The sequence below is a fragment of the Lolium rigidum genome, chromosome 2 (assembly GCF_022539505.1).
Source record: "Lolium rigidum isolate FL_2022 chromosome 2, APGP_CSIRO_Lrig_0.1, whole genome shotgun sequence".
Lineage (NCBI taxonomy): Eukaryota > Viridiplantae > Streptophyta > Magnoliopsida > Poales > Poaceae > Lolium > Lolium rigidum.
Window position 1 is genome coordinate 74,234,970 of NC_061509.1, and position 17,344 is coordinate 74,252,313.

The following is a 17,344-nucleotide window of genomic DNA, read 5'->3' on the forward strand; positions in this document are numbered from 1 at the left end:
TGTGGATTTCGAACCCTCCAAGTTCCTAGAGGTGCTCTCCCTCATTTCTCTTGTTTTTGACCTATTGGATTCTTGTTTTTGTTGTTGCACATGTCCCAATCTTGGAATCCCTAAATATATAAATTGACCCAAATGCATGAAATGTGTAGTTGTTTTGGCCTATTTTGGGCTCCTATGGTGTATATGATGCATTTTGCTTAAGATTGGTAGGTTAGGGTTAGTTCTATTGTTATGCTATTGTTATGGTGTGTTATCATTAGGGTTACGAGATCATCGGGTACCCTTGTTTCGTGATCTTAGTCTTGCGGATGAAGCCATAGTTGATGGCGGTATGGGTGTAGTGCTTGGACCGAGGCCTATTTCTCACCGGGATGATAATCACGCGATGAATGGGATTGCTTCCGGAATAAAGTTCTCAACATTGTTGGAGTTGAAGCATTGGCTTAAGGAGTACTTGGTGAAGCATCATCGTCCGTACAAGGTGGTTCACTCAGACGTCAAGCAATGTTACACAGTTAAATGTGAGGAGGATGGATGCCCTTGGGTTGTGCGTGCAAGACCATTGAAGGGAGGTCCCGATTGGCACATATCTAGTTGTGTATCAACTCACATGTGCCGAGGAATGAGGATGGATGTAAAATATGCCAAGCACGAGCACCGACAACTTAAATCTGAGTTCATCGCATATAGGCTTTCGAACTCCATCTCGTCACTTCCAACAATGAGCATCAAGAGTGTGCGCGAGCTTGTGCAAGCTATCTTAAACTACGAGGTGAAGTACGGAAAGGCATGGAAGGCGAAGCAAGCCGCATTCAAGATGTTGTATGGTGATTGGGAGGAAACATATAACCGACTCCCTAGGTTGTTAGGAGCGATGGCCGCCGAACCCGGGCATGGTTCATGTGGTTGAACCGTATGGAAATAAGACAAGGATTTACAACGGGAAGAAGGTTCGAGTATTTGGCCGTGCATTTTGGGCATTTCAGCAATGCGTGAGAGCTTTTGAACATTGCAGGCCTATCATCTGTGTCGATGGTACCTTCTTGACCGGACAATTCAAGGGCACTCTCTTGGTTGCAATAGCAAATGATGGATACAACCGGTTGGTTCCTTTGGCCTTTGCTTTGGTTGAAGTGGAGAACAATGATAATTGGGAGTGGTTCTTCCATATTTTGAGAACGAAGGTATTGCCAACCCACAGAGAAACATGTGTCATCTCGGATCATCATCAAGGAATCCTCAATGCGGTGATGATTGACATTCCCGGTTATGCTCCTTTGCACCATCGATGGTGCATGAGACATTTTTGTGAAAACTTCAATAGGGCTTGTGGGAGCAAGGAGTTGGCGGATGATCTCCAAGATTGTTGTCTGGCTTACACGGACCGACGTTTCGCAAACTTGTACAACAGATTGCTTGCTAACAAAAAACTCAATCCTGGAGGTCTCGAGTTTCTCAATAGGCACATTCAAGATGTGCCTAAGTGGGCGCGAGCATATGATGAGGGAGGACGGAGGTATGGTCATATGAAAAGCAACTTGGGAGAATGTTTTAACAAGGTGTTGAAAGGTGTCCGTGCATTGCCGGTGACTGCAACAGTTAGATATACATTCGACAAGATGAATACGTATTTCCTGAAGTACTCTGATGAAACTGACATGCAAATTGCTGGAATGTTCAAGAAGAACAAGCACAAGTACAAGTACCCACCAAAGATTGACGACTGGATGGAATTTCAGTCGCGTAAGGCGGACTCCCAAGTTAACACACTGTTTGATAATGATGAGCTCATTTACCAAGTTGACGAGCCAGGAGGAACCACGGGCGACGGTGTCCAACATGGTGGCCGAGCATTCAAGGTCTCACTTAAGATTTGTGATTGCACATGTGGAAGACCAATGTTGCTTCATCTCGCGTGCTCCCATTTGCTAACGGCTGCTCGCACGCGACATGTGGACTACAACCACCCGCTCACCGTCAGATAGTCCGAGTTCTCTATGGAGACCATCAAGAAGACATGGGAACCTAGATTCCACCCATACCTTGACCATTCGCACTGGCCGGAGTATCATGGAGTTCAACTATGGCCCGATCCAGATTGGAAAGTGGTTAGACGCGGAAGACGCAGAACTAAGCGTTTTAGGAGCGACATGGATGGTTGGGGCCATGGTGGTGCACGAGAATGGGGAGCGGACTGATACGTCTCCAATGTATCTATAATTTCTGATGTTCCATGCTTGTTTTATGACAATACCTACATGTTTTGTTCACACTTTATATCGTTTTTATGCGTTTTCCGGAACTAACCTATTGACGAGATGCCGAACGGCCAGTTGCTGTTTTCTGCTGTTTTTGGTTTCAGAAATCCTACAAAGGAAATATTCTCGGAATCGGACGAAATCAACGCCCAATATCTTATTTTTCCCGGAAGCTTCCAGAGCACCGAAGAGGGGCCAGACGGGAGCCAGGGGGCCCCACCCCACAGGGCAGCGCGGCCAAGGGGGGGTGCCCCCCTATGGTGTGGCTGCCCCGCAGCCCCTCCGACTCCGCCTCTTCGCCTATTAAAAGCCTCCTGACCTAATTCCTCGACACCGATTGACGAAACCAGAGAAAACCTTCCAGAGCCGCCGCCATCGCGAAACTCCAATTCGGGGGACAGAAGTCTCTGTTCCGGCACCCTGCCGGGACGGGGAATTGCCCCCGGAGTCATCTCCACCGCCGTCTCCACCGCCATCTTCACCGCCATCGCTGCCTCCATGATGAGGAGGGAGTAATTCACCCCCGAGGCTGAGGGCTCCGCTGTAGCTATGTGGTTCATCTCTCTCTCTCTTTGTGATCTAGTTGAATATCATCTATGTGCTACTCTAGTGATGTTATTAAAGTACTCTATCCCTCCTCCATGATGTAATGGTGACAGTGTGTGCATCATGTAGTACTTGGCGTAGTTTATGATTATGATCTCTTGTAGATTATGAAGTTAACTATTACTATGATGGTATTAATGTGATCTATTCCTCCTTTCATAGTATGAAGGTGACAGTGTGCATGCTATGTTAGTACTTGGTATAGTTGTGTTGATCTATCATGCACTCTAAGGTTATTTAAATATGAATATCGAATATTGTGGAGCTTGTTAACTCCGGCATTGAGGTGCTCTTGTAGCCCTACACAATTAGTGGTGTTCATCATCCAACAAGAGAGTGTAGAGTGGTTCTATTATGTGATCATTGTTGAGAGTGTCCACTAGTGAAAGCAGGATCCCTAGGCCTTGCTTCCAAGCATCGAATCTCCGTTTGTTTACTATTTTGTTGCATGTTTACTCGCTGCCATATTTTATTCAGATTTCTATTACCACTCATATACATCCATACCACTTGTATTTCACTATCTCTTTGCCGAACTAGTGCACCTATACATCTGACAAGTGTATTAGGTGTGTTGGGGACACAAGAGACTTCTTGTATCGTGATTGCAGGGTTGCTTGAGAGGGATATCTTTGACCTCTTCCTCCCTGAGTTCGATAAACCTTGGGTGATCCACTTAAGGGAAAACTTGCTGCTGTTCTACAAACCTCTGCTCTTGGAGGCCCAACACTGTCTACAGGAAAAGGAGTGTGCGTAGATATCACGGACCAATTCCAATAGCCCCGTGAGAGAGCTCGTTGTGGCACATGCAATGGTGAAGGACACAATGCACGCAAATGTGAACAAAGAAAGAGAGCCAAGGGAAATGAAGCTAACAATAGCCAACCAAGAAGTAACCACCAAGCTAGAACTAGCCAACCAAGAAGTACCCACCAAGCTAGCACTAGCCAACCAAGAAGTACCCACCAAGCTAGCACTAGCCAATCAAGAAGTAGCCAACAAGCTAGCACTAGCCAACCAAGAAGTAGCCAACAAGCAAGCACTAGCCGACGTCAAAGTAGCCAACAAGCTAGCACTAGCCAACCAAGAATTAGCCAACAAGCTCGTAGCCAACCAAGAAGTACCAACTTGGTCTTAGAAGACGACATGGCGGTGTTAATCCGAATAGTATGATAGGATACCTACAAGGACCAAATCCGTATGTGTTTCCATTTTGTTGCTCTAAATTTCCTCTTTATATTGCTCTGTACAATTCTTAATTGTTGTTACTAAATTTCCTATATTTCATTATTTGCAGGTATGTCTTCTCAGCCCAACAAGGGCAAGAGGGTGTGGGAGGAGGCCAATGATGGGGAAGATGAAAAGCTGGGAGTGTGGGAGGAGGCTGTGAGGAGGGTGAGGGAGCAGGACGCGGCGGAGTGTGATAGGCAAAGGCGCGAGGAGGAAGAAGCGAAGTGGCAGGAAAAGGAGCATGGGAGACTTGAGTATTACGAACGTCTAAGGCTTGAGGAGAAGCAGCACAAAGATGCGGCAAAAGAACGTCAAAGGAAGGCGGAGGAAAACTGGAAAAAGGAGTGTGCACGTATGAAGGTAATAAGGGCGAGGGAGAATAGGCAAATGATGGACCAGTTGGCACATGAGGCAGAGGTCATAAGGAAGGAAAGAGCTTAAGAAGAAGAGATGAAGAGAAGCATGGAGAGCCGGGTGTTCTTCGACTCCGTGGTTCAACTCGCTCGCGATTTGAGGGAAAAAGAAGAACTAGAGGAAGAAATGAGGAAGAGGAAGAGGAGTGGGCAAGGAGCCTTCCCGACGCAGTAAATCAATTGCGTTTTTCATCATGTCATTTACTGAGTGTTATCGTGTACTATGAACTTTCATGTCTCGCCGCGTGTTTTGGACCTTGATGTGTTGCCGTGTAATTCGAATCTCGATGTGTTGTTGTGTAATTCGAACCTGGATTGTGTTGTCTTAAAATTTGAGGCCAAAATTTGAACCTTATGAATGCCTTGTTAGTGCTATGTACTGTTGTGTATATTGTCTGTTAAAAAGCAAGAGGCACAACAGTTCAAAAAGAAGAGCACATCAAGTGTTGGAAGCTAACAGAGAGTGGTGCGCACCGCAGGCCAGGGCGTTGCAGGCAGGGGTGCCGCGCCACCATCCCCGGTGTTGCAGATGTGCGTGCCCAGCCTGGCGCGGCTATGTTGACACAAGTTAACCGAGAGTGATGTCGCGCCGTAGCCCAGGGCGTTGCGGAGAGGGGTGTCGCGCCCCCGCGTCCGGCGCTGTAGAGTGATGCTGGCTTGCTTTTTGTCAACAGCACAAACAATTACAACAGCAGCAAAAAATTGCAATATAGGCAACATATAAACTTGGAGAACAACTGCTAGATAGTTCCTTCCAACAAGTGCTTACAACAAGTTCCAACATTCCAAAATATAAGCAAAATAATAGTTCCTTCCAACAAGTAGTTCTTACAAATATACCTAGCATATCTAATTCCTTGCACGCTTGGTCTTGCCTCCCCTCCTAGGCGGAATCTTCTGACGTGGCTCCATGTGCTCTTCTTCATCAGACTCGATGATGGATTTCTTACTCGCCTTCCTTGCGGTCGGAGCCTTTGCGTATGCGTCCGGTGTGTACCTATCTTGCCGTTCCTTTCTCGGCTTCAACTTGTACACGGACCGTTTATTCTTCACATACTTTCCCAATGGCACTTCCTCATCATCCTCATCCACCTCATGTTCACCTTCGGCCTTCAAATAGAACAAACAATGAATGGACAACTAAAGCAAGTAGGAACACATGGTTACATTGGCGATGTAATACCTCATCGGAAACCTCATCGTCACGGGCAGTAGAGTTGGAGTTGTTTTCATCATCTTGGTCGGAGGGCGAGGCGGACCTTGATTGGGACGGCGTCATAATCTCAGAATCACGCCAACCAAGTAGGTTCGACAACCGACATAACTTCTGGCCCTGGCGCTGAAAAACCAGCAAATGGTCAACATGTGGATATTAAAGATGCAATGAGCAACTAGAGTATCATTCTATGGACGAACCTTCACAAATTCTCGAAATGAACTCTCGCCCTTCTCACCATGTGGAAATGACTCCAAAGCGGTCTCATGCTCAACTGCTTTCTTCTGGATCTCCGTACGCTGTGATGCAAACAAATGACCTCATCGAAGAAGAGAAAGGCAAAAAAGTTCCATAGTGAAAGGACAAACAGAAAGTAAGATATGTTACCACAAAGTTCAGCATTGGAGCAAAAGAGGTTTGGCGCCCTTCCCTAACAAGCTTGTTGTACTTGAGGGTGGCAATATCATCGAATATCAAGGGCTCTTCCCAAATCTCATGCCCATAAGCGTCTGGAAGGATCTGAACACGAGTGTTGTCAAGAAACCAATGGAGGTACTGGTTGAAAGCATCCTCGCTATGTTCTTCATATTGGATTCCTTTCGCTTTCTTCTGTTCCTCCACTCGCATGAAGAATTTCTTCACATGTTTCTTATGAATGTTGTGCCAATCCGTCTTCTTGCTCCTCCTCCTGTCAAAGCTGCGAATGGAGAAACCCATGTCAATGATGCGAATGGAAAATACATCAATTTACAAAAAGAGCTACAAAGGAGGTCTCCCAGTAAAGTATTGTACTCGTGTCCTTCCATTCAGGCGGGCAAGGCTGAAGTAATCCAAATTGTCTCATAACCCGCTGTGGCATATGATGCTCAACGGCCCACATGCATACCAAGGGACAATGCATATACCAAATAGGAGCTTCCGCCATGCAAGCCGGGTTAAGTGTGAATGTTGAAGCGTTACCAAGCTCCGATCAAGGACCATATGGCTCCCATTCCACCTAGATCGTACCACAATGATGTCAAAAATAAAGTTACAAAAACACCATGCATCGGACTTATGGGATGAAAATATTCACCTGCTCCGGTGTTAGGTTATCAAACTCGTTGGTTTAGGTCTGATAGGCCGCTACTGGGTCGCCACTGAACTGGGAGACAATGTCCCAATGATAAGCCCAAGTGGGTCGCCGCAACTGGTTGCCGTGATCATTGTAATTCTTGTAATCGAGAACACGAGGCCTTCCGTCAGGGAAGCGCTCCCAGCTCCAAATTGATAGAAGAAGCAACGGACCACCAATGCAAGCATCCTTACCGATCCTGCAACAAGCTTCGTCCAACTACACAAAAAAGGGAACAAATATTAGTCTTGTCCCAAAATGGAGATGTAATGTAGAAATGGGTTAGGGTTGATACAAGTGATTACCTGGCGGTACAAGAAGGCCAATGCCGCCGAACCCCAACTCCATTTAGTCTCCATTTTGGCTAACGCCTTCAACCAGTGCCACTGAGCGGTATTCCCACTGCAGTCAGGAAATAGAGTTCTGGTGATAACATACCACACATACACACGTGCGTATAGCTTAATCACATCACGGCTGGCTCTCTCCGGGCATGTCTTGAAGTTCTGTGAGATCCAAGTGAAAGTAGCCCCAGCGGAGACCCTTAATTTCACACCCCTCTTGTTTATAATCTCACCAGGAGCCTTGCCAATAAGGTCAAACATCTTGCCACGCCAGTCTTCACAAGATGTGTCGATACATAGTGGCTTCCCCTCAATGGGGAGTGCAAGTATCATCGACATGTCCTGCAAAGTCACGGTCATCTCACCGGTTCGGAGGTGAAAACTACGCGTCTCCGGTCTCCAGCGATCAACAAGAGCAGTGATGGCGGAAGGGTTCATGCTCGGTGTCCGCCAGATCACCATATGGATGAATGGAAGTAGACCTAGCGGCTCGATGTACTCCGTGTATCGCTCATCGTATGGCATCTTCTGTAAGGACGAGGCCTCGTGACACCTAAGTCTGAGGGGTCCAAAGATCTACACAAATAAAAGCCTCGTTATTACATATGCATATAGCATTGGAAAACAATATGTACCACTAGGTTTATTTCTATTACCTGCTTCTTCTCGGACATTAAGTACGCACAGTGTCTAGTATCGTAATGAGGTTCGAGAAGCGACATCCTACACATATGTGAGCAATAGTAACAACATAAGAGCTAATATGTGAGCAAATGTGACAAAATATAAAATAATATGTGACCATGTCACTACAAAATCTAGCACACAAGACCCAAACAATATTAACACAAATGCTATTCACATCCTACAAAATTAAAAATGGGTATAAATTTCTAGATATCTTGATGAACTAGGGTTTCCCAAGACCTAGTATGTGAGCATTTGACTTCAAAATCTAGGCCACAAAAAAACTAAACAATAGTCACACATTTGCTATGTCCATGCTACAAAATTGGTTTCTAGAACTATTGATGAACTAGGTTGACAAATTTCTTCACATTTTCGGATAAAATAGATGGGGAATGGGAGGGAAAATACCTCCAAGGGTGGGGAGCAAGATCCCGGATTTGAGGAGGGAGAGAGGGTGGATTGGAGGAGGGACAGAGGGGACAGCAGCCGCCGCCGCCTGGTGCCTCCCAAGCCTGGAACCCTAGAGAAATCGGGTGCTTGGGCTGGCTCGGGCGGGCCTGGGCGGCCTTATGCGTGCGCCAGTGCCGCGCCACCGGTGACGGCGTTGCACGTGTACGTGCCGCGCCCTTAGCCGGGCGTTGCACTTCCGCGCACCGGGGCCCGCTAGGCCACGCTGGCACGCCTGCTACGCTGAGCCGGAGGGCGTGACACTAAGGCTTGCAACGCCGTGGTTGCAGACGCGGGCACGCGAGGGTTAGTTCTGCGAAATAGTTTCGCCGATGGTGCATTTTTTACATTCCTTTCGCACAAGAGTTATTTTTATTGAATTTGCCGGATCCGGTTAGCAGTCAAACTAGGCCTTTTCTTAGCCTGGACCTTTCCCCTCGCTACAGTAACCGCAGGGCGATTTCTGGAATCCACCGGCCGATCCACCTCAACGCCGTCGATTCGCTGGGTCCCTCGTCCTCCGCCGGCCGCTCCGGCGGCGGGAGGGCGAGGGAGCCTCGTTTCTCTTCCGTTTGTAGTGTAGGATTGTGCGGGTTCCGGCCCGGCGGCGTCGGGAAGATGGCGACGCGGTCGGAGTGGACTTTTGGAGCGGCGGCTCTCCTCTTCGGTGGTGATGCTCGCGGGCGTCGTCGCCGGCCGTTCGCTCGTCTCTCGGCCGCAGTTCTTCGGAGTTGTGGTGCGAGTTCCCCGTTGCCGGCGACCGAGTAGCGGCGGTTCCGGCCCAGCTCGAAGTTTCGAGCCGATGTGGTTTGCTCGCTTCGATGCTTCGGCGACGCGAGGTGGAGGATCTCCGGATCCGAGGAGTGTCGACTTCCCGCTCGTACAGGGGAGCCTCCTGTTCCAAGGCCAGAGGGAGGTGGTGCGGCGGCGCGCCGGCACAGCGTCTTGTTCGTCGTCCTTGGCGTCGAGGTCCAGAAGGTCTTTCTTGTAATTTTCTTCTTTGTTCTGGACTGGTCTGTAAGATCTGCAGTTAATCAATATCAGTTTCTTGCAAAAAAAAAAAACTAGGCCTTTTCTTTTCAGAATCCGTGGAGCCAAGAAACAAGAAAGCGAGCAACCCGAAATTCCTTGGCTTGTCTATTGTGTTCGGTACTTTTCTCTTGCACAAGCACAAGAGAGTTCGGTACAATCGAGAGCCGGCGCTACCGCGCATCGACGAAAGGCTTCTGCGGATCTTGCGGTCGCGGTGGTATATCCGCTCGGATATCCGTCGCCCCGGGCGGAATTATGCTCCGAATCTTCCTCTCGCCGGCGTGGCCCGTGGAATAGATTAACTCGCGGCGCCGCAACTTGTTCGATTAATTATACTCGGCGACTTGCTTGTATACAGTATACTAGTACTGTATTGCCATGAGGACGTATCCGTTTCGTCGTCTTCATCGTTATCGCTTAATAACGATGCACGGAAAGGAGAAAGTTCGCTTAGACTCGCTGGACAAATATGGGTAAAAAAATTCGTGGACCATCGAGAATTCAGCCATTCCGTGGTGCCACTTGAGTTGAAATAGCCGGCAATCTCACCAATACATTCAATTGGATGTTTTCAAATCATGCTTTAATTTGAACATAACTCTCACAATATATTCTCTCAGTTTTGCAAATTCAACAATAGTTGCGCACTAGTCACAGGACAAGTATTCTCAAAATATTTTAGGTGTAAGTGATATTTTAGTTGTTTGTGGTTATCTAGTTATGTTTTTTTTTTATCACATAAGAAATATTACACTATTGCTCAAAGATTCGTCCTAACAGAATGTAATACCTGAGATATTTTGAAACATAAAGAGTATCTTGTAACATAAACTAGTGCCCAACATCACGTTCTAAAAGATGGTACGAATACAAAACAATAATAATCGAATGACTACAATAGAAACAACAAATGACCGGACCCTTAGGCCCGCCTAGCTTAGCTGGAAAATCAAATGGGTAGGAGCAGTCACCACCAGGGGCGAAGCTATGTTGGGGCAACCCATGCCGTGGCCCGCCCAGCCTAGCCGGAGAATAAATTTTTCGCCCCATGGATTGGTGAAGCCCGGCCCAGTAACAACCTAATCCTTCCGTTCCGCCCAATCTTTCTCCTGTAGCTCTGCCGTTGTTCACCATCAATTTAGAACTGAAGAATGGCAATGCTACCTATTCTATATTATGATCCAGATTCTCTTGGATTTTGCATTTCTTTTGCATAGTGGATCTTAAAGTTTGATAATTAGATGATTGGTTCGATTCTTGTCCCAAAAGAAGACTTATTTTATCTGGACTATGGATTTCGGCCCACTTCGATTTTCTACTCTTCCCGCGCCTTTGACATTCAAAGATGTGGTAACCGAATGCATATGTTAGAAAAAACTTGTGCCATCCTTTGTAGAGCAAGGCAAGCAACAATACCAGGCTCAAAGCACTTCCTGACCACAAGTGTTTGGTGTTCCCATTCCTTTGTTACTTATCTCAGGAGAATATTTCTTGTTCGGCTAAAGAAAGATCTAAAGAGCAACAAGTGTTTCCACAGAAGTTGTCGATTTGTAGAAATCCAGCTTTCTCATCACCAGTGTGTGAAGAAAAAGATTTATAACGCTCGGAATGAACTGACTCCATAAACGTAAAAGAAGCGAGATCTAAGAAAAACCTCCCATTTCATGGAAGGACACCTTTGGGTACCCCTACTATTTCCCACCCTCCCTATAACCTCCAACCGAATGAGATGCGCGCCATCGCCATTCCCCACGAAGAGTCTCCGAATATTCCCTCTTCCGCTTCCCACGCCCCCCCTTCTTCTTCTCCTCCTCATCCCACCGCGAAATTCTCGAGCGATTCGATCCAATTGTCCTTCCTAGTTATCCTCACGGGTTCGCGATGAAGTTCGGTAAAAGCCTGAGCAACCAGATCGAGGAGACGCTGCCGGAGTGGCGCGACAAGTTCCTGTCCTACAAGGACCTCAAGAAGCGGCTCAGGCTCATCGCCGACGCTGGCGCCGTCGAGCGGCGGAGCAAGCGCCAGCGCGTCGAGAGCGGGGGCTCGCCGCCGCCGATGACGCCGGAGGAGGCCGGATTCGTCTGCCTCCTCGAGGCCGAGCTCGAGAAGTTCAACGCCTTCTTCATGGGGAAGGAGGAGGACTACGTCATCCGGCAGAAGGTGCTCAACTCGATTCGATGCAATTCAATTCCTGGCTCTTCTTGGTCGCGTGCTTGGATTGATCCGATTTTTCTGCTTCTGGGGGCTGGGGGATGCAGGAGCTTCAGGGCCGTGTGGTGAGGGCGGCGGAGACGGGCTCCGCGGAGGAGCTGATGCGCGTGGGGAAGGAGATCGTCGATTTCCACGGCGAGATGGTGCTGCTCGTGAACTACAGCGCTCTCAACTACACCGGTGAGCTTTTCTTCTCATTTTTGCGCATTGTGTTTGGTGTTGCTTACACTAGTGGAAGTTTGAAGCGCCATGAAACATCCAAGCCCAATTGGGCAAAGTGGTAGGCTATTTTCAATACAAGTGTGGTTCCCACTTAAGTTGGTAGGATATTTTATATATATACGTGGTCTTGGACGACGTGGACTCTTAGAGTTGAACGATTTCGAATCTAGTGGGACCATTAGTTGAACTATTCCGAGTCTAGTGAGACCACTAGAGCCACTTGACTTGTAGTTAGATCGTTATAATATGTACATATGTGCATGTGCTATCTCCTATTTGTAAATAGTTTCCTTATTTTGTGATGGCTCCCACTTCTAAAGTAGTTTTGTCTTATAGCACCGCAGCTACTCGGAACCGTGCTTGAACTATTTTTTCGGGAGGATGACGCTGATATTTGGAAGTTTCATCGTGTGGTGCTTTATAGTTTGCATCGAGATATTCTATTGTGCAAAGATATGCTTTTGAGAGCCGATTTAGTTGTCCAAACAAGCACTCAACATTATCTCCTGTTATTCTTCTCAATAGGAATAGTGTAGCACAATGGGAATACTGGATTTTTGTTAGAACAAGGTCTGTCAATAAAATTGGTTCCTTCTGTTTGATGGGCTTCCTGTAAAGAGGTTATTGTTTGTGGTTACTACTGATTAAAGTTCTATCCTTTCTAGCATGGAGTTTTGGACAAATTCAGAGAAATTGATGATTTCTGGTCTACCGTTTAGATGGGTATTTTCTTTGTTGTAAAATCTGTGGTGCTTTTCTGGCCTCTAGTGACGTATTTACATAATGTAGAGACATTATACTCCATGTGAAGAAATTTAGTAAATGCATGAATTAACATTGTAAACTTTTAAAATTAGTATGTAAGGGCACTAGGTTGAGTTGTACAACATGATCACATCTTCTCTGCAGGCTGCCCTTATTTTTTGTGTTTCAGATGCAATAATAGGTTGTATGCTTGCTAGTATGGCCTTTTTCAGATTCTACATTCTTAAATTCGTCTCGCATTTTTATGTTTCAGAAGAAGTTACTCGCCAGTCTCTGCTATTTCCTTTGTGCTGATGCAAGCTGTATGGCATCTGCACTTCTGCAGTTTTTTCCCCTGACATGTTAATATATGATTTTTCTTGTAAGGTAGATAAAATGCTTTAATCAATAAAGATCTTGCAGTACTCAGTGTGTAAACCCTGGTCATTCCAAGATGTACAGATCTACTCTAATTAGACTAGCACTAAAACACAGATGTATTACGTTAAATGAAAATAATTTACCTATTATGATCATTAATCATGTGAAAAGAAAACGCGTTTAAACATTTCATATGAATCAGTAATTACCAACTATGCTTATGCTTTATGCTACTGTTTTGCAGGATTGGTTAAAATTCTCAAGAAATATGACAAGAGGACCGGTGCGCTGATCCGCCTCCCTTTCATCCAGAGGGTACTGCAGCAGCCCTTTTTCACCACTGACCTTCTTCACAAGCTTGTAAAGGAATGTGAGGTGATGTTGGACCAGCTCATACCGGCAAACGGACCTTCTGTACCAAGGGAAGACCTTGAAGAAGAGAGTGACAGCGACGAGAAGCCTTCAGAGCCCATCTCATCTTTGGCCAATAGCGGTGGAGTCCTGGAGCTGGACGAGATCGAGGACATGAGGGGCATGTACATGAGGAGCACGGTGGCCGCGCTCCGGGCGCTGAAAGAGATCCGGAGTGGGAGCTCGACGGTGAGCGTGTTCTCCATGCCTCCTCTGCACGGCAGCAATGGGCAGGAGGAGCAGGAGAGGTGAAACGAGATATTTGGGAACGTTTCATCAGGAACAGGAGATTTGCTCTCTCCTCTGTCTCATGTAACTCGGTTATTGCTTAATCTATGGTTGGAGGATGCTGTAAATGAGGTGGAAAGAGGATCAGTATACATCCATAAACAGTGCAGTTTACTTTTGTTTGTGTTTATGCGAGTAATATGAACATCGTGTTTTTTTTATTCTTGTGTTTATTAGCACATTTTTTGTGTTTGGAGAAAAACTATTTGTACTCCTACACTCGTCTTATACTCGTCATGCTGATGATCATGTTTGTTTAGGGTAAAGCTGGCGCTTTATTACGAACGGGATGATTGGGGCAGATTGCCCGCTACAACTTCAAGGATTGTACATTTCCTCTCCAACTCTGATTAAAAGTCGTTCGACATTGTACGATGGGAGTTCTCGCTTGATCTTCTCCGAGATAGATTATGAAATTGGCTCTCGACCATGTCCCGAAGAGGAACGGAGGAACCTACAATACTGTACAAAATTACTATTTTACACATTACAGACGCCTGCTGCAATATTAGTGGTCTGGAGTTAGCACTGCACACCTGCATGACTGCAAATTTACACATACCGACCTTTATTTGTTTTTGGCATCGAGGGTGCAGTACTAGAGATCGTTTTTTGCACCGAGGGTGCAGTACTAGAGATCGTTTTTGGCATCAACTTGTTCCCCGTTTAAACGTGATGAGATGAATGTCAAGATAAGTTGTTTCTATGGGAATTTATAGCATAGAAAACAAAAAAAATCTAACGCAACAACGAATAAATCACCAAGATCTAATCTAGGAGGTGTATGTAACGATGCAGTAGCATGTAGCAATGCGATAATTTGATCTGCGTACCGTTGCAAATCGGGTGCGGAAGCTTAATGGTTGGTGTCAATATAGACGATCATGATCCGTTCAATTTTGGCGATCCAACTCGATCAACTCCGTTGCTTGTGCAGCGGTTCCGAGGTGATGCAGACGTACGGCTTGACGACGTCGGCTCCTTCTTGTTCCAGCAAGTTGAAGTCTAGGTAGAGAGATCGCTCCGGCGTGACGATGAACTTGGTGCAAATCCGGCAGGGCTTCACCAGGACTATCTTTTCGGAGTTCACCGGAATTAGGGTTCCGGCGAGATTCCGGCGATCACCGGCGGAGGTCTAAGGACCAACGGAGCTAAACAATGGAGGACGGGCGACGACCGACGTCGGCGAGGTGGCCGGCGACGAGCGGAGGCGGCAAGGCGGCGGGTGGCCAGCGGCGGCGCTGGGCGTGGGGAGCTCGGGGTTGTGTGGCTCTTGTGGACTTGTGATGTTGTGAACATCCCCGGCTCCCGTATAGAAAGGCTCGGACACGAGAGGCCGTAGGATCTCTGGATCCTAGTTGGACTCTCGGTCAAACCTTGTCAAACTTATATTGGAACTAAATAAGAAACACTAATAGGAAAAGCCTCATTAGTGGCGTACCAGAAAGTATATTCTGTGGCGCATGGATTCTGCGTAACAGAAACTTCGCCACAAAAATAAGCATTATGTGGTGCACCTGCCCATGCGAAGGTGCGCCACAGAAATAAGAGGTTTTGTGGGGCAGGTGGCCCAGGTGCGCCACTGAAATAGGTGCGCCACTGAATTTCATTCTGGTGCGCCACATAATAATGTACAGGTATATTCGATTTTGTACTGCCTGGTGTAGATATACATATTTTATACAGGTTTATATACAATATACAGGTTATACAGATATAATATAGACAAATATAATATCAAAAGAAGCCTGGTGACCGGGTGTATACGCGAGCACGCATCTATTGGTTGACACGTGTCACATCTAGCAATCCACGGTTACCATCATTGTTGGGTTAGCAAACCACATCGGCACTAACAACACGTAGGACCCACCTTTTGAATTTAAAATAGTGGGCCATATGCACTTTCAAATCACGTAGGACCCACGCCAAGTACGCTTAGCGCTGGATAAGACAACGTCAAGGCAGCAAATCCAATTGACGAGAACTGGATCTCAACGCAGATCGTGTGGCATCTAGAGGGTGCTCACGTATACACCTAGTCACCAAATCCCCTCTCGATATAATATATCAACATTATACATCATCATCACATACTTAGAGCCCGATCGAGTTAAACATATAGCTCCATACAACTCATAATCCATGCAAATTAAGTTCATCATCTTGAGATACAAATGAAGTGATACCGGCCGCCGCCTACACTAGGATGAAATAGAGTAAAGCCGCGACGATGGTGAGCAAGAGCGAGAGCACAACGAAGGTCTTGATCTTGCTCTTGTTCGACTGGTGCTACCTCCACTTGGCATCCGCCTCGTGTCTAGTCGGATATCCTTTGTAGCAGTTGCCGCTGAACTTGTGCACCTATTTCTTGCAGTCATCTCACTCCTCATAGACTCCTGGAACCCATCTCTCGAACACGACGTAGTACGTCATCTCTATGGACACAAGGTATATTAGTATATAATGCAATGGAAAGAATAAGAGAGTTCACATGCATACATATTCACAAGAATTAAAGCAAGAAAATAATAATAAACCTAAATGATATATAGCATCGGTATCACATAAGTAATCAAGTTCAATGACAACGACTACAATAGTAATTGAAGTCCAACACCGACGACCGTTTCGAGCAAATTAAGCAAGTTTAGTTTACAACACACTACACATTGTCCATCGATTCAAAGTGATGGTAGGCACACCGGCCTCGATCAATGAGATGTCTTCTTCAGTGGCTCCGGGAACGGTTTGTACATGTCCTTCGTTGTCCACGTCCTTCCATCACCCTGCCTATGTAGGCATTCTTCGATATCTCTCTTACACAACCCTCTGAGATGGTGTAAGAGCCCCGATCTGTTGCATACATCTTCTTGGATAATTTTCGATAGCTTTACTTGGATGCGATGGAAGTCTTCTCTAAGATCAGCATTGTTGATCTCCCCCGCCATTTTAGTAGGGTCTCTCATACTAGGTGGCAGACTCATCATCTCTGCATCCGCGACAAACCCTTTAAGGTGATGGAGGACATAGAAGGCCTCCTTCATGTTGTCAGCTGGCTGCTTGATGCAAAGGAAGTCGATCACATGCTTGAACCCGAGCTTGCTAGTCTCTGGCCTGATAAATTCACCCTTCTTGTCGAAGATGCCTCCATTTTTGGAGTAGCCAAGGATAGCCTCATCGAAAACACTTATTCTCTTATAGTCTTTCTTCGTCGTCGTATTCGACGAGTCAAAATACTGGGCTAGTGACCATTTCGAGCAAAGGATGACGGGTGTGCAGTATTTGTCCCTACTCAACACATGCAATTGAAATGGAATGTTGGAAAGGATTGGCAATGGAAGAAATATATAAGAAAGCATAAGTTACGATGGCTGCGAGTGGATGTGTACTTACTCGGGAAAGTGTGGTGACCCTGCATACCACTGCATGTTTTAGTATGCCAGTCGTTGATATAATATTCGTGAAGTACCAATCCGCAAATATTACATCCCTCAGAGTAGTACAACAGAACATAGCTGGTCCATAACTCATTCATACATTATTACAAACCAAATATATACATCATCTTGGAGCTCCTCCACGGGTCCGGAGAGGAATACTCCACGGGTTCGAGGTGAACCCGGCTTAGCTTACAATATAAAAGTCTGAGCAGGTTATACATTTATTTCCTTCCGAGCTGCTAAATACTAAGGAGTTCGTACTGCTCGGTTACTACTAACTCTAAGGTATTTCAG

General features: G+C 46.3%; 1 protein-coding gene across 1 annotated transcript; it reads left to right on the forward strand.

Moving 5' to 3' along the window:
* The first annotated feature begins 11,070 nt into the window (after positions 1-11,070).
* On the forward strand, positions 11,071-13,768 carry LOC124686720 (SPX domain-containing protein 1-like). The gene is made up of 3 exons (XM_047220619.1): positions 11,071-11,510; positions 11,609-11,741; positions 13,153-13,768. Exons 1-3 carry the CDS (start codon positions 11,232-11,234, stop codon positions 13,569-13,571), a joined length of 831 nt encoding a protein of 276 aa, XP_047076575.1. The 5' UTR covers positions 11,071-11,231; the 3' UTR covers positions 13,572-13,768.
* The last annotated feature ends 3,576 nt before the right edge of the window (positions 13,769-17,344 follow it).